The 21,495-nt window shown below is 52.0% G+C and overlaps 5 protein-coding genes across 5 annotated transcripts; 3 read left to right on the plus strand and 2 right to left on the minus strand.

Annotated features, from left to right (window-relative positions):
* Positions 1 to 6,900: 6,900 nt before the first annotated feature.
* On the plus strand, positions 6,901 to 9,345 carry AAFC00_007289 (uncharacterized protein; the record flags this gene model as incomplete). The annotated part of the gene is made up of 3 exons (XM_069347364.1): positions 6,901 to 7,209; positions 7,312 to 8,177; positions 8,229 to 9,345. The coding sequence occupies 3 exons, from the start codon at positions 6,901 to 6,903 to the stop codon at positions 9,343 to 9,345; spliced, it is 2,292 nt and encodes a 763-aa protein (XP_069201972.1).
* Positions 9,346 to 10,693: 1,348 nt separating this feature from the next.
* On the minus strand, positions 10,694 to 12,772 carry AAFC00_007290 (uncharacterized protein; the record flags this gene model as incomplete). Its single annotated transcript, XM_069347367.1, has 4 exons — positions 10,694 to 11,620; positions 11,722 to 12,207; positions 12,292 to 12,386; positions 12,589 to 12,772. The coding sequence occupies 4 exons, from the start codon at positions 12,770 to 12,772 to the stop codon at positions 10,694 to 10,696; spliced, it is 1,692 nt and encodes a 563-aa protein (XP_069201973.1).
* A 1,121-nt stretch (positions 12,773 to 13,893) lies between these two features.
* On the minus strand, positions 13,894 to 14,895 carry AAFC00_007291 (uncharacterized protein; the record flags this gene model as incomplete). The annotated part of the gene is made up of 3 exons (XM_069347368.1): positions 13,894 to 14,139; positions 14,214 to 14,665; positions 14,865 to 14,895. 3 exons carry the CDS (start codon positions 14,893 to 14,895, stop codon positions 13,894 to 13,896), a joined length of 729 nt encoding a protein of 242 aa, XP_069201974.1.
* Positions 14,896 to 15,302: 407 nt separating this feature from the next.
* On the plus strand, positions 15,303 to 17,039 carry AAFC00_007292 (uncharacterized protein; the record flags this gene model as incomplete). The annotated part of the gene is made up of 1 exon (XM_069347369.1): positions 15,303 to 17,039. The coding sequence occupies one exon, from the start codon at positions 15,303 to 15,305 to the stop codon at positions 17,037 to 17,039; it is 1,737 nt and encodes a 578-aa protein (XP_069201975.1).
* Positions 17,040 to 17,639: 600 nt separating this feature from the next.
* Positions 17,640 to 19,442, plus strand: AAFC00_007293 (uncharacterized protein; the record flags this gene model as incomplete). The annotated part of the gene is made up of 1 exon (XM_069347370.1): positions 17,640 to 19,442. The coding sequence occupies one exon, from the start codon at positions 17,640 to 17,642 to the stop codon at positions 19,440 to 19,442; it is 1,803 nt and encodes a 600-aa protein (XP_069201976.1).
* Positions 19,443 to 21,495: the final 2,053 nt, after the last annotated feature.

Consider the following 21,495-nt stretch of genomic DNA (forward strand, 5'->3'; position numbering starts at 1 on the left):
AGAGGCATAGGACGACCAGAGAGTTGCATTCCCGAAAAGCCAATGTCGTCTCCGTGAAGATCTGGTGACGTGCAAGACGCTCACTCAGAGAGGAAGGGCTTTGATCTAGCGTCAATCCCAAAGGGTTGCTATAGAGGCGAGAGACCTCTGCGACGTTGATGATGATGACTAGGATGGCTCTGATGTCGTCAGTACACGACTTTGTGAGCGTGGAAGGCACTTACCATTGTTGTTGAGCACTCATACTGGTCAGCGGTGAAGATGATGCTCGCCGCGAGCATCATGGTAGACAGTCATTCTGCTGAGAATGGTTGTCGGTCATAGGTCTTCAAGCGGAAAGATAGGGAGTCGACGAATTAAGTCGCCGACAGCAGCAAGTGGCAGCGTTGGAAGCACTGTCGATGACTACAATTCCTGAAAGCAAACCACGTGAGCCGTGGCTCCATGAGCCGACGAAAAGGACATCAACAGACTGAACGCATCAGAGAGATGAAAGCAGGAGAACTTACATGGGCAGTGACCGCTGCTCGACTGGAGAAGGCAGGCGAGTGTTGAGGAGACTTGCCAGACATGAGCCCCCTTCTGATCCTATATGGCCGAACCCGATCGTCGCGTATGTGTCGATGTTGTCCTCTAGGTTATGCCGGTGGTTAGTCATTGGTCATGAAGAAGTTCTGTCCAAAAACCCCAAGACACCACAGAAGCTGTGTCAGAGAAGATTAAATGAAGCTCCTGGCCAAGCTGCGATGGACACAATGCAGCGAGGCTCACTTTGTTTTTCATACATGGTTATCATCATATCAGCTGTGGTGAAATTGGGACTCCGAACGTGAGGAGAGATTTAGCTGATTGTAAAATCCATGGAGTGCCAGTCCAAGGCCGGGTCAGTGATTGCGACAGGGAACTGTGAACGGATTAAAGACGCTTGTCCAGTGGCTTCATGTATTACATGAGCATGATCATTGATGAGGTCTCAGATCGATGATGTGTTATGAATACATTGCTGCTGCAGTGATCAAAGCCACTGATGAAGCTCATCGTATCTGTTCTCTGACACAGAGATCATCATCGACTAAAGAGGTGGTGCAAGGAAGGGATGAGGAAAGGGGAGTGGAACAGCGAGAAGGGAGCAACTCAGCTGAATTCATTGCACACAAAGACTTCTGAATGATGTTGATGCATCAAACTGAAACAAAACCACGTTAGCCATGGAGAAGGGTCATGACTTACCTCATGTTGTCCAAGAAACTGGCGAAGAGAAGAGGGCAGTACCGAAGTGGTGTTGATGAAGAAAGGAGCAGAGAAAGAAAGCTCACTTTCTTGATGCTTTTATACCCCAAGTGAGCAGTGATTCGCGGACTCACACTCTGCGGTGTTTGCAACACTTTGCTATACCTTGCCGAGTCCTCGGCGGCAATTCCATTTGACCCTCTGGATCATTGGGACTGATAGACTAGACCAGAGGTGGCAGGTATCCCAGCCGCTGCACGGCAGGAGGGGTCCGCCTGCTCTGGGTTACGAACGACACAGGTCAACGCACTTGAGGGCAGAGAAGTGCACAACAGTGTACCTTAGGTTGCTTTCACAGGGTCACGGTGCAAGACCTGAAGGATCTACGCGATGTTCTCGAACTCGCCTAGATGTGATTCATCGTGTAGAAGTTCGAGTACTGCTATGAGTACTGGAATTGATCCTCCAAGCTCGTTCACTTATACACGTATTGGCTTGCGCTCCATGCAGACTCCGAAAGCGAATTGGTAACATGTGCTACAAGTCGGTTGATCACCATCTTCTACTCCCTATGGATATGCAACATCATTGCAACAGGCTAGGGATCTACCTTCTTCGTAGAAGATGGCATCGCCCTCCGCAGTTCGCAGTAGAGATACAGCCACCACGGAAGGGGTTTGTACTTTTACTCCTCTGCAAGCCAAAGCTATCTTCCAAAGACTGGATGTCGGATTTTATCAAGACTGAAGCCCCCATGACACTCAAGAGGTACAGCTAGTATAGAAAATCCCGTGGAAGCTGGAAGGGGTGTCTTCGCAACTTCCTGTTGATATGTGCATAGTGTCAGGCTCAAAGTCCATGATGGAGTTCGTGAAGAAGTCCGGACGATAAGTCTATCAACAGGCTTGTTACCCTGCATGAGTTGCATTGTATGCATGATAAAGGAGAGGTGGAATGGGCTGTGTTCAAGGCTGATTTATGTACGCCTCACTTCCTGTGCGATCAAATCAGCGCCATCTCTTCATCTTCAAGACACAGGTGAACATGGCTGGTCGAGGTGACCCTCGTACTGACCGCTTGCGGAAAGCCAGCATGTTGGGAGCGAGTGCAGGACCGGTCATAATCGTCCCTAGTCTGCCACGCAAGCTATTCCAGACTTGAAGTTATGTGTTTGGGCTCAAGCGGTATAAACTGCTATGTCTTCTAGCCCTTGACTGAACCAATCTTCTGGTTGTCTTCACGCGTTGGCTACCGGATCTATGGTCGAGGTCTATCTATGCGAGGTCTATCTATGCGAGGTCTATCTATTGCGTGGCTCCTGATACATGGACGCGAACATGAACCGTGAATAGGAAGCAAAGGACGGACGCAAGCAACATCCCAGCAAGAATGTCTCCCAATGGTGCAACATGAAGCATATGCGCTTGAAGCAACATGGTTATCAACATGGGAGTGGGGCTTCCAGAGATTGCCAGTCTGATACGGCCTATCTCAAGGAAACCCGTTTGATCTTTGGACACCATAATAGGAGAAAAGAATTGACTTCCTTCTTCCTGCATGATGTGTCCTTGGTCAATTTGAACTTGAGGGAAGAAGAAGCTCTGGACAGGAAGGAGATTCTTATGTAGCGTTTGAAACGACGCTAGTGGACATTCAGTCTATGGCAGAGCTCACTGCCCTGCTTGGATGCCTTGTTTGTTTATCTCCTGCTAGACGCTTGAAGACTGCACGAAATGTGCAATGAGAGGAGTTTACTTGGGGATCGCTTCACTGGAAGAAGCGCTTTCACACTGGCATCTCTTCTACCACTAGATCCTCATGCCGACCTGAAGTGAGCCTATGGTTGCTCCGATCTCTTGATGCCGCCATCCGAATGGCATCTCTTGGTCCACGTCAAGTGTGCGAGATCAGATCCATTCTGCATTACTCCTCCCATTTTCGCACAGTACAGAGCTCGTGATCGATGGCTCTCGCCCAAACTACATTGCGAGTGGTATAACAGCGAAGACTAGTTGCAAGTGATGACTCACAACTCACCGCGGGTACTTTTCAACCATTCGTCAAGATGGAGATCTTTATTGTCACCAAAGCTATCTCGGCCTTATTAGAAGTACCTTGGTCCGCCTCAATCTGATCCAGAGACCGCAAATCATAAGCACACGCGCGGTTTCGGAACCACTACTGAGTTGAAACTTCTACCAATCCTTCACCACTCATGGGATTCTCCGATCTCAAGATACCAGAGCTTTCTCTGTCATGAAGTGATGCCTAGTGTCATGAATTCGTCCATCATAGCTCATGTACCACGCTCTCTATTGGAATACTGTCGATAGAGACAGTAGCGCTCCCCGTCTCATGTCATCCGGGCTTCTGCGAAAACTCCTGCGGATGATGAGATTGCCCTCAGACCTTGGGCAGCCAGGAGCCGTGCAAGGACGGACAGTAGTGCTAGACGTCGTCATGTCACAAGCATCGTGAGGTCAGAAGATGTCGTCCCGCCGTGATCAGCTCTCTCTGCACTCTCGTAGACGTGTGTAAGTCTTGCCCGACTACGATGTCAGACAGTCAAATTCGTGGCAATCGTTCAGTGCCACGTATTGTAGACGTATTTGAAGCGATACAGCAAGAGGACGAAGCAAGGCAGTAATTCCTGTTCGCTCAGGCCTAATTTCACACAAGCGGTTGCTGAGGCGCGGTTCCTAGGATGGTACGCGAGCTCTCATGCGCATGCTTCTGATATGAACGAAGTGAACACTACTTCTCAAGCTAGTCAACGTAATGGATTCGAGCAGGGCAGCTCAGCGTCGATGGCCGCGATGCTGATTCCGTCTTTGACATGATAAGGATGAAATAGCGATGGCCACCGTCCAGTAACGACTTCTGGGCGGAAGAGACGTTCTCGTAGTGGTGTATACGCGGATGAGTTCCCTATCATGAGGACAATTAGTCTGAAGTGACCATCATGTTTAATACGCGTGAACAGGTGATTGGCATTGCTTGTGCTGCTCATGGCGTCCAAAATGGCCAAAATTTTAGCCAGTCGAAAGCATTACATGGAGTGTCAAGCAGCCTGATATGGCTACGCCGCTACGATGTCGCCAGACCTTGACGACCTCTATAGATCATAGAGGTGATCTAATAGCTTGATGATCACTGTATCTCAGATATGCTCATACAACTGAAGTTGATGTGCAAAGATGGAATGTGGATCAGCAAAGTCACAACTCGGCGTCAACAACAAGTACGATATGGAACTGCTACGCCAACAAGGATAGTCTACCATACACCTGGACAAGGACATCAATGGTGCTATACAATGTTCTTGCAGCAAGACGATACATGCTTTGCTATAGATCACTCTGTTACGTATACAGGTATCACTAGGGTCAGACAGCAGGTGCAATGAGTTCACAACAACAACTTGACGGCACAACACCAACCACAGGACCATAAGTCACTTACAAGACAACAGAGCTACACGAAGACGACAAGTAGGCAGAAGGGGACATCGATAACATGCATTCTTCTTCAGCGTCCAGTCAAATGACCAGAGAACCAATGAAAAGATGTAAGAGTGGAAGTCAAAAATTATGCCTCCATGGCATGATCAATCATGCCATGCGGTAACTCCATCATCCCTACCCAAGGAAAGGAATGGACAGGGGAAAGGTGGGATGAGAGGAGTCACCGGGTGAGGAGCATCTTGAAAGCCTCCTCACCGAAACGGTTGTGCATGAAGAAAGAAAGAAGAAAGAGAAGAAGAGAAGATAGCAAGCTTATATACCCCTGAGCAAACCGGGTCGCTTAGTCGTCGTGGGTGCCTAGTGGCACGGCAGGACGACCCATCGAGGTATAGTGCATGGATCATGATTGGCGTAGGGGCTAATGGCTGGAGGAGTCACACGCAGCAAGCTCACACATCACCTAGAAGTGAGACACGGCACCGTGGTTTGTCTGGATACAAGATCCCCTCCTCGTCTTCTCTTCACTTTTCCTTTCTCCTATATCATGGCGATGTCAGGATAGAGGATGTCACCAATCCCCTATCTGGCAGTCTTCCCACATTGCACAGCGTGGGCTCGAGTCTGCTAACGATGCCATCCTTTCAACTTGGTAGTCTCTGGCACAATTTTTGATGGCATACAATGCTCCCTTTTCATCGGTCTGCTGGTCGTATGACTGGTCACTGAAGAAGAGATTTGGTACTTGAAGAAGAGTGGTCTTTCGTGTCTTTGAGGCTGCTGTCAATCCATTTATGATAGAGAGCTCTTCTTTGAAGCTCCTCTTTGAGGGAAGCTGTATTGACCCTCACCACAGAAGAGCTATGTTTGCTGGACATGCAATGAGCAAGTCCATGAGCGGAATCGGCTAGCCTCTATACGTATGATGGGCTATCATCACCCTTGCACGCGACCCCGAGCGTACCTATTTTTCTTACTGTGTACTTCGTCACACTTATGGCGAATGAGTGGTTGATATATCGTAGCCGAGTCTGCATTACGATAAGCTACCATCTGCTCTCGTGGGAAGCTCAATACCGAGTCAAGGCTTGCATCCTGCCAGAACTCTGTCCAGTGATCTGAGATAACATCGTGATATATTCTTCGAGCCCAACGTCCAACCTCTAGTGGTAGACAGGAGTCTATCATGTCCCAGCACCCGCTATATGAACAAGTCGATGAAGCCCCTGTCCTCCCTTTACGTTGTCGCATGGAACAAGTGAGCAAAGAGCGACAATTTGAATCATGATTGAGATATAATGAAGGTCTACGTTGTTGGTCCAGTGCATCACGCTGACACTCTCTGGTCGTGACATTAATCTCATTCATCATCCAGCACGGTCGCATGATCACGGAAGGATACACCACTGAAGGATATATCGCGACGACAAGAGTAACAGAATGCTCTCTAAACAGGAAAGTGAGGTCATATGCCCTTCACTGTCGAGGACACCAGGGCAACCCTGTCCATATCCAAGTGTATCGCTGGCCCACTGTCGCCGTGACCATCGATGGCGAGCGACCCTACGAATCCTGCGATTTGAACGGAATCGTGGACATGTTGCCACTCATGCTGTTACGCACCCGTGACGCCCAGTGAGTGAAATGGGCCAGACCGTTTCCCACTTCGTCCAATGGCAAGGTTTGCAATGTGCAAGGGCAGCGGATCTCGCCTAATCAATTGATGACTGGCTAATTGTTGTTGCGAGAGCTACAGTATTTTACTTACACTCTGTGCGGCGAAGCTCACTGGTAAGAAAACCCACGGTTCTGATGCTCTACTCTACAATCTAACTGCGAGATGCATACACGGTCACCATACATCATACTGCACGGCGATGCTGCACGAGAGAGGGCGGAGGTCGAGGAATATCATACCAATCCCACCTTGATTGGGTAAAGCGTGTATGCGGGCTCGGCGGGGAATGGCAAGTAGGCAGCAACAGAAAAGCACCAGCCAAATGCAGACAACACTTTGGCCAAGGCGTCGGCCGTGTCTCTAAACGAGGAAAATTTGGGTTCACAAATTACTGCATGCCGTCGCATTGTTGTGACTCAAAGCGAGTTCGGGGTTCATCTACACGTCTCCATCGTCCGCCCCTCTGCGATAACGGAGCAATTCGGCGTCGCGCGAGTGTATATACAAACATTGAGACATAATTATATTGATATGGCGTGGCCATCAGGCAGCAACTTCTCGCCGTCGCTGCAGCACAGCAACCTGCAACCGCAGCCGGCGACGACGCAGTCTCCAGTGATTGGCGCAGCAGACTTCTCGTCGTCTCTGCCCGCGACTTCACCAACTCAACACACTCCCGGCGGGTCTGTACCAGGGCTGCCTGCAGTCCAGGGTCGCAAGCGAAAGCAAAGCGAGAGCAATGGTCCCAGTCCAGACGGCGGAGACGTGCAGTCTTCGACGCAGCAGGCCTCCAAGACGCATCCCGTGAAGAGAGCGTGCAACCAGTGTCGACAGCAAAAGGTATGCGCCGCAATCAAGCATTATACTTGAAAAAAGCTTCAAAAGCTTCAATCGTCGCCCCGATGCGCATCGAGGCTAATTTGATTTTCTTTTGGTGAATAGCTGAAATGCAACATCGTCACCGATCCAGAGTTCCAGGCATGCAGTCGATGTGTCAAGCACAATCTGATATGCGCCATCGACCCTGGCTTTAGACGACAGGAGAAGCGTCAACGCCATGCGGAGATGGAGAGGGAACTCTCTGAGCTTCGAGCAGAATTGGCCGAGCTCAGAGGCAGGCATGGAGGCATGGCTCCAGCAGTGACCATGTCAGCTTCCATGTCTACAATTCCAGCGCAGTCTCAGTATCCCGCAGCTGCGCCAAGCGCTCAATTCCCAGGACCGAATGAGGCAGCTGCGTCGAGGTCGTTGCTGGATCTTGCCCATGGAGGGTTCGAAGGGTCGCCTGTGGCCTTAAGTCGCCAGCCTACGCTGCATACCCTTGGTCGAGTTACCTTGACCGAAGAGGAGATCTCCGAGTTGATGAACACCTATTTTGAACGTTACCATCCGTTCTTGCCTTTGTTGCCTCCTGACTTTCCTCGAATGGCATTCTTCAATCTGCACCCACTACTGCACTGGGCTGTCATCACAGTGGCGTCGCGTCACTACGCAGCCTTGCCCACATTGTTGCAAGAATTGAAGGAGCCGCTGACCGAGTTTCTGTGGTACACCATCTCCAAAGTTCCTCAGACCTACCATGTTGTCAAGGCCTTGTGTCTGATATGCGCCTGGCCTCTGCCGACCAACTCTACTTCGGCAGACCCGAGCATGATGATTTGTGGATCAATGATACAGTTGGCCATGCAATTTGGTTTGCACAGACCTGCTCACGCCCAGGACTTTTCGAGGTTCAAGATCGAGCTCCGAGAGGAAGACATTCGCGACCGAATGAACACATGGGTTGTGTGCAATCTCGTCGCACAAAAGTAAGCCCCCCACCTCCTTATTTTTTTCCTGTCACTAACAATTTCTTCCAGCATTTCCACTGGTTATGGTATGCCTCAGATCTCACGATGGAACTGGTTCACTCACGGTCTTCATCTCGATCGCATCTCACCTGCTCTTGTCATTCGCTGTAAGATCGAGCGCTTCATCGAGAAGATCACTCGTGCTCTGTATACGATGCAGAGAGACGAAGTTGGCCCGGTCGACGAACCCTCACGTGCTCTGACCATCGACACATTCGGTCGAGAATGTGACGAGCTCAGGACTACCGTCCAAGCGGCAGGGGCCACGCCTATCGACATGCTACACTGCCACATTGCCACGCTTCACCTTCGGCTAACCGCATTGTTCGACAATCCCAAAGCCGCAAATTATGTCGAAGACTTACGCAAATTGCACCTTGCAGCCTCGACATTGCTACTTTACTTCCTGAAGCTACCCACCCCTCAGACGACGGAACACAGTGTAGATGGAAGCATCTTCGCCACGAACTACGTTATGCAGATGGTCCTGGCAGCAGGCTTTACTCTCTTGAAACTTCTGAATTCTTTCTTCGCAACCCACGTCGACGTGCCGGCCGGCCGCACTCTCTTCCTCTCGACAGTCACTGCTCTTCGAAGCATAAGCGTCGAGCGCAACGACCTACCGCAACGTCTCGCCGAAGTCCTCGCCCAGCTGTGGCAATCTTCGCCCCAAGGCCAGAACACCCACCGCCTGTTCGACAGCGGAGGCGTCAAAAAGGAAATTGACTCTTCCCTGCAACTGAAAGTCAGGTGCAGAATGAGCATGAGTCTGCTGTACGACTCCGTGTGGAGATGGAAGGACCAAATGGGCGCATCAGCAGTCAAGAACCTCGACCGCGCCGTCATAAATCCCACAATCCCGGGCACAGGCGCCACATCTTCTTCGCGCTCTTCCGTGCCACCCAACACGTCACATCCACACGACGCAGCAACAGGTGGCGACGTCGGAGGCGGAGTCGGTGGTCTACACACCGACGGCACGGATCTAGGCATGCCCGCTCTGGTCAGCGACTGGCCCAACGAAATGAGCTTCGGGTCCACTTTGCCTTTTGACAGTCTGGGATGGGCGCTGGACTCGTTCCTAGACATGAACGGGATCAACAACGAGGGATTCATGGGCATGTGAAACCAAACAGAGACGGCCATCTTTTATTTTCTCTTTTCTTTTACGAACACGAAAACAATGAAAACACATGAAAAATATGACCTTCGACGTTATATGAACGGGCAGGGAACTTGAAATGATATTGTGGACTTCAAGTCTTTTGTTCCGATGACGTTTTTTTTAGTAGCGAGAGTAATAGGCTGTATGAAGCTGTCTTCTACAATGACTGCTTTTCTGTCTCTCCTTTTCTCTGATTCGGAGGTATATACACATCTACATATATACATCATATACCTACCCTCTCGGGAAAAAAATATCAACAAAGATCATAAGCCAGTCCTGCGCGGACAGTGCCACTGCGTGGAGCCTCCCCTTCGTCCTTCCACCTAAGCCGTATTCCAGGAGAAAGACAGTCCTGCGCGGACGGCGCCATTGCGTGGAGCTTTCCTTCCTCTCCCTTCTACCATTCTTTCTGTGCTGTACTAAAAGCCTGTACTGAACCCGTACTTGAACCCGTATCAGCAACGATCCGTGAGTGAGTCCACCGCAGGGCCTTGTTTTCTCTTCCTTTCTGTACTAACAGCCCGTACTAAAAGCCTGTCCCAAAAGCCTGTCCTAGAGCGATCCACGAGGGAGACCTATGTGGAGCCTTCCTATCGTCCGTCCCTATTTTCCCTTCTCGTCATGCCTTGTCATCATCCATTCCCATATCGTAATTATATACATCTATTCCCCACGAACAAGCCCGAGTCAGACATGCTCCTACAGTGGCATACTCTCATCTCCCGCAGTGGTGTGGTCCAGGGACGGTCTACCTCTCAGGGCGCTGGCGCTGGGAAAGAGCAAGTACGGGCTTGTAGTGGATGATATACTCGAGCCAAAGGATGTAAACAGACGTTCACGCGGTGGTGTCTTGCGTGCTGTCCCTGTCTTCTCATCCTCATCCTGCTAATCGACAGTAATAGAAGAGCGTATAGGATAGCGCCGAGTAGAGCAGAGAGGCCTTTCGTGGATGCGTCTTCGGATGTAGGGTGGGCCTGTCGTTCTTCTGTGGGATACATGGTAAGCGGAAGGAGCGAGGAGAGGGTCTGCGCAGTGTGGCTTTACAGATAGGTCGTTAGCGGAGGGACAGGGGAAGGCACCACGCAGTGGCGCCGTCCGCGCAGGACTGTCTTCCGTCGAGATGGGATGGGGCTTAGTGGAGACGAAGGAGGGCTCCACGCAGTGGCGCTGTCCGCGTAGGACAACGGAGGTTCGAGGGATAGGTAACGGACGCCTTTGGATGGCTTGTATGTGATTGACTCTATTGTGTACTGTCTCCGATGATGTCGAGAGTCGATGTAGTGATGGATGTATATATCGGGTTTGTCTACGCTGGGCCTTCACGTGTGTCCTCTCCGGCTTCCTCCTCGACGTCCTCGACAGCAGTCTCCTTGTGCCCGACCCATCCGGTGCCGGCCTGGACAAGAACCATCAACGCTGCGACTCCGGCGCCCATGATCCACAGCCACCACAGGGCGTCCTCGTACGCACTGACTGCGACGGCGTGTTCGATGCCCTTGAGTCCACTGACTAGAGCCGGCGAGCCCAGGAGTCGGCGCACCAGTGCTTCGCGGTGCTTGAGACCCTCTTCCTTGAAGCCTTGCTCTAGAGAAGAGCGCAGGACGCGACTGAAGACGCCGCCGCCGATGGCCGAGCCAAAGGATCCTGCGAAGCCGCGGAATGTGGCTAGTAGCGCAGTGCCGACGTAGTGGGTTGAACTTGGCGTCAGATGGAGTAAGTGGGCCAGAGTGTAGTTTAGCGCTGCGCCGGTCGTCGCTCCATTTGCGAACAGCACGAAGATGTACAGAATGACGTTGCTGTCGCTCGTGGACAGCTGTGCCAGAACCAACAGGGTGATGGGGAATAGTCCGTATGCGATGAGCGAGGGTATGTAGAAGGAGCCGTGACGCCGGATGTGAGCAGCGCCCACTACGATGCCGCCGAAGGCGAAGCCGGCGTTTGTGGCGATCAGAATCGATCCTGCCGCTGCTGGCTGCCATGATCGGATGGCTAGAGCGTATGTGGGGGAGTAGAAAAGGACAAGCCATCGCGATAACATGAACCCTGTAGTACCAAGGCATGTGAGGAGCAGGCCACGTGAGCGCAGAAGTGAAATGGGAATCAGAGGGTCCGAGGCATATCTGGTCTCGCAGATTACGAACAGCACCAGGGTCAGAAGGGAAAGAAGAATAGGAAGGATAGGAATCCGCCTTGGTGAGGATAAAGCGTAAAGCAGCAGGGTCAGAGTCAGCGTCTGCTTGTTGTTAGCGTTGAATGTGCATGGCTTGTCGGGGGTTTCATGACGGGCCAAAAGCGAGAGCCGGAAGGAAAGATGATGGAATCGAAGTCACTCACCAGAGAGGCAGCGCCAAAATAATCCAGTTTTGCCAATCTTCTCCAGACACTCCCTTCACCATCACCAGCATTCTTACTTGTAGTGAAGCCGTGTGGAATAGCGAAAAGCAAGAGTGCACCTCCAGTGAGCGAAACAGGAGCTTGCATCCAGAACAGCGCTCTCCATCCCACTTTGGGCAATAACGCACCGGCCGCGGTCGCACCCATGGCGACACCGACGGTGTATCCTGAATTGAGCAAGCCGATCATGACGCCTCGTCTTTTCGGGCCTGAGAGCTCCAAAACGACAATGATGCTCACTGTGAAGATCCCTGCGGCGCCCAATCCGGTGATTACGCGGCCCACAATGAAGGCTGGAAAGGCTTGTGCAAATGCTGCGACGAGGACGCCAATGGCAAGAAGGATCGTTGAGACGAACAGCATGATCCTAGGTCCGAAGATCTGTGCTAGTTTGCCTGTTATGGGAGAGAAACTCGACATTGCGATCTGGTTGATCTGTGAGCAGGGGCTCTTCGTACGGGACACGGCCGAGGCCATGCAGGAGCGCTAATCGACCACCTAAACACTTACCAGATACGATGATGTGAACCAACTAGTCTTCTCGAATGCATCTAGATCTGCCGCAATGGTCGACTGAGTGGTAGTGAGGATAGAAATGTTCGTGGCTGGAGTGTTTGCTTAGCATCTGGCCTCTACACAAATACGTTTTGATCCAATGGGTTGCTATGCATGCCATGCATATATACAGCGACAAGTTCACACGATGAATTATCGCATCTACGTGTCTTGGGGAATATGCGATAGAGACTGAAGGGCACGATAGATACAACAACGAAAAGAGAAAATGACAGAAAACACATCATTTACCTTGCAAGAAGATCAAAGAAGCCAAACCCACGACGCACAAAACACCTCTCACCACGGAGATGCCTCTATCATTGACTTGCTCAGCCGCATCGTCTGGGACCGGTAAAGTCTCATCTACCGTAGAAGGTTGTGAAGCGGCGAGCAGCGGTGCCGTCTCATCGGGAAGCCGGCCATTTTGAGACATTCACTTCAGATGGGCTATTGAGATCTGATTTGATTTGTTTGAGGGATGATAGGGAGCAGGAAATCTGTTGTAGATGGATGCCAGATGGTGCAATACGACGATAGTGCTGATTAATGCGTGCCAAGGCCGGGAATAGACTGAAGGTAAAGGTGGGCGATGATTGCTGAAGTCAAAGACTGATCGATTGTGGATTGTAAGGGACGACTAAATGGCAACTAAACAGACTGTCGAGAACGCTACAATGGTGCAAAGGAGGATGGCGGTATTGCGATTGATGTCGTAAGGTGGACTACTGATATATAGATTTGTCAGAAGTGGTTAGCGTTGTTTAGTTGGTTACTGGGATTCTCGGGTTCCTTTAATCTTAACGCCGCATGATTGCTTGTACAGCAGGCTTATCTAACAGTATCTCTGCGCGGAGGCAATGATCGCGACCAGGCCTCAATCCTTCTGAGGCGGGCCGGAATGTTACTATAGATCACACGCCTCCGCGTTGCAGCTCAAGGGAAGTATATAAAATGTGCATGAATATATTCTGTTCATCAACATGTCCAACAATTGTGCACTCCACACAATTATAGATAGGCTTCCATTGGGTTTCCACGATATCAATCATGGATTACACCGTATGTAATACTCACAAACAGCAACCCGCGTTGAATGACACAGCCACTGAGACGCATATGTCCGACTTGATTCTCTCAAGCGAGATAACTTACAGAGTCGAGGGATGAATGATGAAGGGCTTGCTGGAGTTAGACTTGAGAGCAGCCAAGGGAGAAGCGGGAGAGAATCTCATAAACTTCAGTTGCTGGTGATACGAAAAGAAAAGAGTGGTGGGGTCAGAAAAAAAGGCTACAAGTACATAGCTCTATTTACACACACGCACACTCTCATACTCTCATCTCACACACCGCGCAACATCAAACTCGTCAAGACGATCATTAGCCCTTTTTCTTTCTGGGCTTCCTGACCTTCTTGACGGCGGCGACACCGACGACGGCCTCCTCGGCAGGCTCCAGGCGTTCGTCTACAACCTTCTTCGCCCGTCTCTTCCTCGTCTTTTTCTCTTCCACCACGACAACGCCATGTTCTCTCACGTCGACGGCACTGCCATGAATCTAGGCCTTCTGGGCGACGATTCTCTCAATGTCGGCGACGCTCTGCTTGAGGATCTGGTCGAGGGTCTTGGGGTTCTCGAGCTCCTTCTCGATCTTGGCGATGATGCTGGCGGCAAGCTCCTTTTGCTGGCGGATCTTGACCTGGCTCTCGTAGCGGACCCAAGAGTCGAGGACGGACTTGGCCTCGGCGGCGATGGCGGTCTTCTGCTCGAGCTCGTAGGCCTGGGCCTCGAGCTTGGCGGTTTCCTGCAAAGAGGTTTCAGTCACACGTTCGCAGTTTTTGATTATATCGATAGTCCCAGAGAGAAGAACAAACGAACCTTGGAGACCTCGAACAGGCTTTTGGTAATGTCAACGACACCGCCGAGGTCCTTGACGCCCTCGATGCGCTTCTGGACAGCCTCGGTGTGCTCCTTTCTGGCCGAGTTCAGGATGTTCTTGATCTTGTTGGACTGGCCCTCGGCCCACTCCTTGTAGGCAGGACCTCCGTAGACGGCGATTCCGGTGTAGACGGCGAGAAGGCAGCCGAGGACAATGGACTCCTCGTTGACGACGTAGATCTCGTTGCTGATGGCGGCGATGGAAACACCGGCAGTGGCAGAGAGGATGGCGGTCTTGCTGAGAAGGCTGTTGCCGGGCAGAGAGTCGAGGATGCTCTTGGCCTTGACCTCGGGGCTGGGCTGGGTGGACTGGAGACGGGCCTGCACAGAGACGGCGGGGAGGGCGTGCTGGGTGAGGGAGAGGGCGGCGGTGGGACGCGCGCGGGCGGCGCCTGTTTGTGAGGATTAGCCATTCGCTATTTCTTGTTGCAGCTGCTGCTCATAAGACAATGCGCTCCATCTGTTATCTCCCATCTCCACCGGATGCTTGTCGGGCAGAGCCAATCGATTGTCGGGAGTGGGTGGATGCGAGATGGAGACACAGAGCCGGAGAGCGCCAGAGCAGAGAGTGGGAGGAGGGATCGGGCGTACCCATCACGCTACGAGCGACACGAGAGGCCATTGTGTGGATGGATGGATTGCGAAAGAGGGAAAAAAGGGGAGGTTGACTCTGTTGAAGGAGATTCTTCGTCTTCTTCTCTTTCCAATTCACTGCTGCTGCTGCTATCGCTGAACCGGAGAGTCTCTGCTGGAGCTTTGCGGATGCCAAGACCTGCGAGTGCCAAGCCTCTGTTCTCTCTTCTCTCTCGCTGTGGTCGTCGGCAACCGGAGGATCGGGATCGGGATCGGGATCGGGTCTGTGCACCGTTCTTCCCGGCTTTCTTTTTGTTTTCCCAGAGAGGAAGGCGGTCAAGGCTCCTTCTCCAATAATTTCCATAATAATCATTGCTGCATTTTGATTTATTTAATTGTTTCATCTCAGTCGATAGACAGCGATTCCATCCTCACGTCGAGAGCAACAGTGTTAAAATGCCTGGTCTCACCATGTCAGACTCGGCGACAAAGAAACGCAAGGCCACCGCCGCTCTTCCTTCGACAGTCAAATCGTCCTCGAAACCTGTCAAGCGAGTAAAGGCTACCTCGTCCAAGTCTACCGCCAGACCCAAGGCAAAGAGAAACGCAGAAGAGAACGAGGAAGAGGAGGAAGAACAAGACCCGCAAGCAAGGGTTTTGCTGTTGGAAACACAGATCCTCGAGTCGAAGAAACACTACAACAACCTGACCGCCCTGCTCGATCTCTGCCAAAAGAAATCCACCGATGGATCCAGCGTCATTGCCGCCGTCGCCCTCTGTCGCGTCTTCTGTCGCCTCATCGTCGCCGAGCGCATGATCAAGCAGCAGGGAATGTCAGATGCTGACCTGGAGGCTGTCGACTGGCTGAAGAGCGTCCTGAAGGAATACGTCGCCGTCCTGGGTCGTTTCTTCGCTGCTTCAGACGACGCCGCACTGCAGAGCACCAGCCTCACCCTCGCTATGCGACTCGTCAAGCAAGAGACGCAACAAGAAGGAAAGAGAGGCGAACAGGCCTGGCGCACTGGAGTCTTCGCTGGTGTTGTGCGTGCGCTGGTCCAACGCGACGAGGCAGAGGGAGCAAGAGCAGAGTTCGTCGAGAAATACATCGAAGAGCACGACGATGTGCGATACTTTGCCTTTTACCACATTGCAAACATCCTCTCCCGCACCGACTCATCGCAGAAAGAACGACAGACGTTTGTTGCCAACAGCCTGTCGCTCCTCGTCCAGATCAACGGCATTCCCAGCTCTGACGACCAGCTCGAGGACTGGTATGGCCAGGAACCTGCCACCGGAAAGAAGCATCTGCTCCTGAAGCTCTCCGAGCACCGCAAGATCGCACAAGAGGCCTGGCTTTCCGTCTTGCGATCTCCGCTGACCAAGGACCAAAGAAAGACCATTCTCTCGAGCTTGACCACCCTCATCGTACCCTGGCTCACGAGAATCGAGGTTCTCATGGACTTTCTCACCGACTCGTACAACGCCGGTGGATCTTCGTCTCTGCTCGCCCTCAGCGGTCTGTTCTATCTCATCACCGAGAAGAACCTGGATTACCCAGCCTTCTATACCAAGCTGTATTCTCTGCTTGACGATAGTCTGCTGCACAGCAAGCACCGCTCTCGCTTCTTCCGTCTCCTGAACACCTTCATGAGCTCCACTCATCTGCCCGCAAACATGGTGGCTAGCTTCATCAAGCGTCTGTCGAGACTGGCACTGCATGCGCCTCCCGGTGCCATCGTCGTGGTTGTCCCATGGGTCTACAACATGCTCAAGAAGCACCCTACATGCACATTTATGATTCACCGCGTGCCGGAGCAGCATTACCTACCTGCAGCACTTGAGAAGCTGGAAGAAGAAGGCGTGGACGATTCTTTCAACATGTCCGAGTTGGACCCCATGGAGACTGGCGCCATCGATAGCAGTCTGTGGGAGCTCGAGACGCTCGCCTCTCACTACCACCCCAACGTTGCCACTCTTGCCAGAATCATCCAGGAGCAGTTCACCAAGAGAAGCTACGAGCTCGAGGATTTCCTCGACCACACCTACGATGCTCTTGTCGAAGGTGAGCTGGACAGAGTGCTCAAGAAGGCACCCGTCGTCGAGTTTGAGATTCCAAAGCATATCATGACCGACGAGGAAGGAGGACTCAATCACATGGGTGCTTTGTTGCAGAACGCCATCGACGCCAACTAGAAAGCATTACTTTTAATAGATACCTGTGAATCTCTAGTTGTATTTCTTCTATTCTCTGATTCGACTGAACTGCCGGGATCCGCGTACAATAAGGTACCTGTGCTAGCAACCTTGAACTATCTTGCGGGCCGTATGACCGACGTCACCTTGATTGCGAGACAGACAGGGCTTTGGACTTTTTTTCTCGATAGCGGACTTAACGCCCAATCAATCAAAAGAGTTAAGCTTCCATGCAAGCAGTTCATCGATCGCCCACCGCCCTATAGTACAAGTAATTAGTCGGTCTTTTTTTTTCTTTCTTTCCTTGCTGGTTGGCCGCATTTCGCGATCGATAAGGAACACCCCAATCAAGCAAGAGACGGAACAGAGCATCCTTGACCGAATGCCTTTTCGATAAGTGCCTCGAATAGCTTGCTTCTTATTATTTGCGCCTTTTTCGCTACTGTCTCTTGCTTGCGGCAAAATTGTCTCTTTTCCTTAGCTATACCAGCGGAACTTGATCACTTTTTGACAGCTCGACGAACTATCTGACGTCGACTTTTTGGGCTCACACTTTTTCCATTTTTTCTATACCTGTGTGAGCTTTTTTACCCTTTGCGCATGGCAGCCCCACATCAGCAGCACGCGACAGCCTTCCCCGACGACTCGGAGGCAGCCAATGCGCGCCGACTCAATCATGATCAACAGCAAGCAGACGTAGACGACCTGCCGGGCACGATCCGCATCTTCAGCGAATACGACGTTGACGAGAACGGAAACAAGAGTCTGATCCTGAACCCGACGCCGACAGACTCGCCCAACGACCCTCTGAACTGGTCTCTGGTGCGCAAGACATGGTCGGCCAGTCTTGTGTTGTTCATCACCGCTCTGACGGCTGCCACTTCCAACAGCGCTGGCGCTGCTGGCACCGTGCTTGTCGATGACTATGGCATCGGCTGGGGAGTGCAGAACACTGCTGCTGGAGTCTTGTTTATTGGAATCGGATATTGCACTCTATTGCTCTCTTCGGCGCCGTGGCTCTATGGGCGCAGGATTTCCTATCTGATCTGTCTCTGTTTCAGTATCGTGGGCGCGGCATGGTTTGCTTCTACGCAGAACAAGACAGACACTATCTTGTGTCAGCTGTTCGTTGGTGCATCCGAATCCGTGGCCGAGGCGACTGTGCAGTTGAGTCTGATGGACTTGTTCTTCCAGCACCAGAGAGGTAGCGTGTTGGGTATCTATGTGTTGGCCACATCCGTGGGAACATTTCTGGGCCCTTTGATCAGTGGATACATCGCCGACAGCGCGCTTGGATGGCGATGGATGGGCTGGTTCGCAGTCATCATCTCTGGCGTGACACTGCTTGTCTTCGCTCTCGGACTCGAAGAGACGGCCTTTGAACGCGACATCTATCTAGGCATTTCGACTTCCCACCAGGGTTCAAGAGAAGAGATCGGAGCATCCAACACGGCGCCCAAGGTCATACATCCTACCGACAAAGGAGCCGAGCATTTGGGCAGTGTCGCCGGCTCTGAAAAGACATTTGACCATGCGACCCTAGCACCCACAGCTGCCGAGTCGCAGAGCACCCACAATCCCAAGCACACGAACAACATGGTGTCCAATGGCACCGATATGACAAAGAAATCCTACCTCAAGCGCGTCGCACTCATCACACCATCACCGTCACTCCGAGGGCTGGGAGTGAAGCAATACATCATGCGCACCATCCACACCGTCAGACTGTTCTGGTTCCCAGCGCTCATCTATTCGGGCCTTCAATGGGGAGCCCAGGACGCTTGGCTCTCCTTCTATCTCACGGTAGAAGATGACAACTGGACCTCGGCACCCTACAACTACGGCGACGCAGCAGACGCCATCATGCTTGTCCCGACTCTGATCGGATCAGTCATCGGCTGCGTCTACGGCGGTTGGTTCTCAGACGTGTTTGTGCGATGGTGCGCGCGCCGCAACGGTGGCGTCAGCGAGGCCGAGCACAGGCTGTGGCTCATGTTTCCTCCCGGCATCCTGTCGCCCATCGGTCTGTTCCTGTTCGGCATCGGCACCGACCGCGTGTGGGCGTGGGGAGCACCGTACGTGGGTCTCGGATTCATCGGGTTCGGATGGGGTTGCGCAGGCGACTTGTCAATGGCGTATCTCATGGACGCGTATCCTGACGCTGTGCTCGAGGGTATGGTCGGCGTGTCGGTCATCAACAACTCGCTCGCGTGCATCTTCACTTTTGTATGCTCCATTTGGCTCGACGATCACTCGGTCACGCAGGTCTTTGTCACTCTGGGTATATTGAGTTTTGTGTTTATGGTCTTGTTTACTATTCCCATGATGTGGTTTGGGAAGGACTGCAGACGCTGGACCAGGGATGCTTACAGGGCATATCTGATCCGCAGAGCTGATCAGTGATTTCCCCCCTCTTTTCGTTTCCTTCTGCCTGAAAGACGGGTTTGGTGTATATAGTGAATCACGCAGTAACGGACTTATATGATGAATTTGAGAAAAGCATATTATGTACTGTTGCTGTACATGACATGCTCTCAGTGGAAGCAAATGTCCTTCTTCAAGCCATGGATCTCCAAGTGCAGTGCTTCTCTGGTGATAGACATCAACAGTTCACGAGTAAAGGAAAGATGCGACGACAAGACCTTGTATGAAGGAGGAGGAGGAAAGTCGACGATGTTACATATATGAGGTATGTTCTACCTAATATGGTATACAGCAGATGATCAACAGCTCCGAGACTAGAACGTGTGGGGAAATCTGTCTCTCTGCCTAATCAGTCTATCGCGGTATTGTATCAAAACAGTATCCATCTACTATTGTCTATCAAAACAATTCCAAGCAATCTCTCCTGTCACGTCGTTTCGCGTACTTTTCTTCTGCAGCCTCTTTCGAGCGTTGATAATCGCAATACCACGCGCGCCGGATCGTCTTACTTTTGTGCCTTGAACTACACACTGCACACTTTAATTGACACGGAGAGAGAGAGAGAGAGAGAGAGAGAGCAATAGCAACCACGACATCTAACTCAAGACCGTCTGAGCGACAACAGCCATGTAAGCTGCCCTGCCCCGCCACTCCATAAAAACAACCTACTGACAAGAAACGCAGGGTCGTCTTCTCCCTCCTGATAATCAACAAAGCGGGCGGACTAATCTACAACCGCACCTTCAACCCCGGTCTCCAACCAATCTCCTCAAACGACCTCCTGATCCTAGCAGGCACCTTCCACGGCATCCACGCGATATCACGCAGCCTGAACCCCACGACCCTGCCGCCCTCTCCGCCAGGCCACCGCGCGCCCACCGCCACGGGCATCCAGAGTCTCGAAACATCGCATTTTAGGCTCACGTGCTTCCAGACTGCTACGGGCGTCAAGTTTCTGTTGTTTACCAGCCCCGAGCAGCCGAATACGGAGAGTATTGTGGGCAGGTGCGTCGAGATCTTTGCGGAGTTTGTGCTTGGGTGTCCGTTCTATGCGCTGGAAATGCCGGTTAGGGTCGAGAAGTTTGAGAGGGCGCTGGGGGCGTATCTGGTCAGGCCTTGATCTTGAGGTTTCTTCGTCTTTGCTGTCTGTGCTGGAGATTGGGGATACGGGAGCTGAATAAAAGGGATCACGAGAGAAGAGACGGAGAAGAGATATATGGAGAGAGCGTGGGCGAGGAGAAGGCCAGGAAAAGGCATGAAGAGAGGAGAGAGAGCATGTGTCTATCGTTCTGCATACGGAGGTCAAGCACCGTGTACATGGAGGACGTGTCATCCCTGGTCTCCCTCCCCTATCCGCACCCTCCTGCTCTTCTCATTAAAGCTCTCCCCGTCAATCTGCCCCAACACGATCCGCCCGAGCGAGAGGCGCGAACAACCCACTGTCACCACCACAACCAACATGCGATTCCTATTCCGACCACCCAACAAGCGAGACGAAGCGACCGCAAACGAGAGCGGCGCGCGCGAGATCAACATCTCCGCTCGTTGGGACCGAAGGGAAGAACAATACAAGAAGAGCATGAGACGAAAGGACGGATTCACTGCACGCGCGATATACCCGTTTCTACGGCATAGAAAGAGCAGACCAAGTAGACTGCGGCGCAAGAGAAAAACTCGGAATCAGACCGTCCGCCGCTATGTCTGAGGAGCTTCCGTTGGGTTATATGCGAAAGAATCAGGTCGCGCCTGCAGAGGACAGAGGAGTATCGAGAAATTGACCACTGGGTGGCAGATACAAGGAGAATTGGGTCATGCATGCAATACTTCAGACAGACGGACTTGACGACTCCTCATTCCTGCCTGTACACGGCGAGGAAGCCGAGAAAGAAATGCACTCTGTTGCGGACATACACAAGCACATGAATTACTGGAAACGTCCATATCTGGTTGGTCGGCTAGAGGTCATTGCCATCGAATCCATGCACCATCTGCCGCCTTTGCGCAGTATTCAGTCTTCTCTCGTCCACAATAA

The sequence above is a fragment of the Neodothiora populina genome, assembly GCF_041146345.1.
Source record: "Neodothiora populina strain CPC 39397 chromosome Unknown canker_contig_9, whole genome shotgun sequence".
Taxonomy (NCBI): Eukaryota; Fungi; Ascomycota; class Dothideomycetes; order Dothideales; family Dothioraceae; genus Neodothiora; species Neodothiora populina.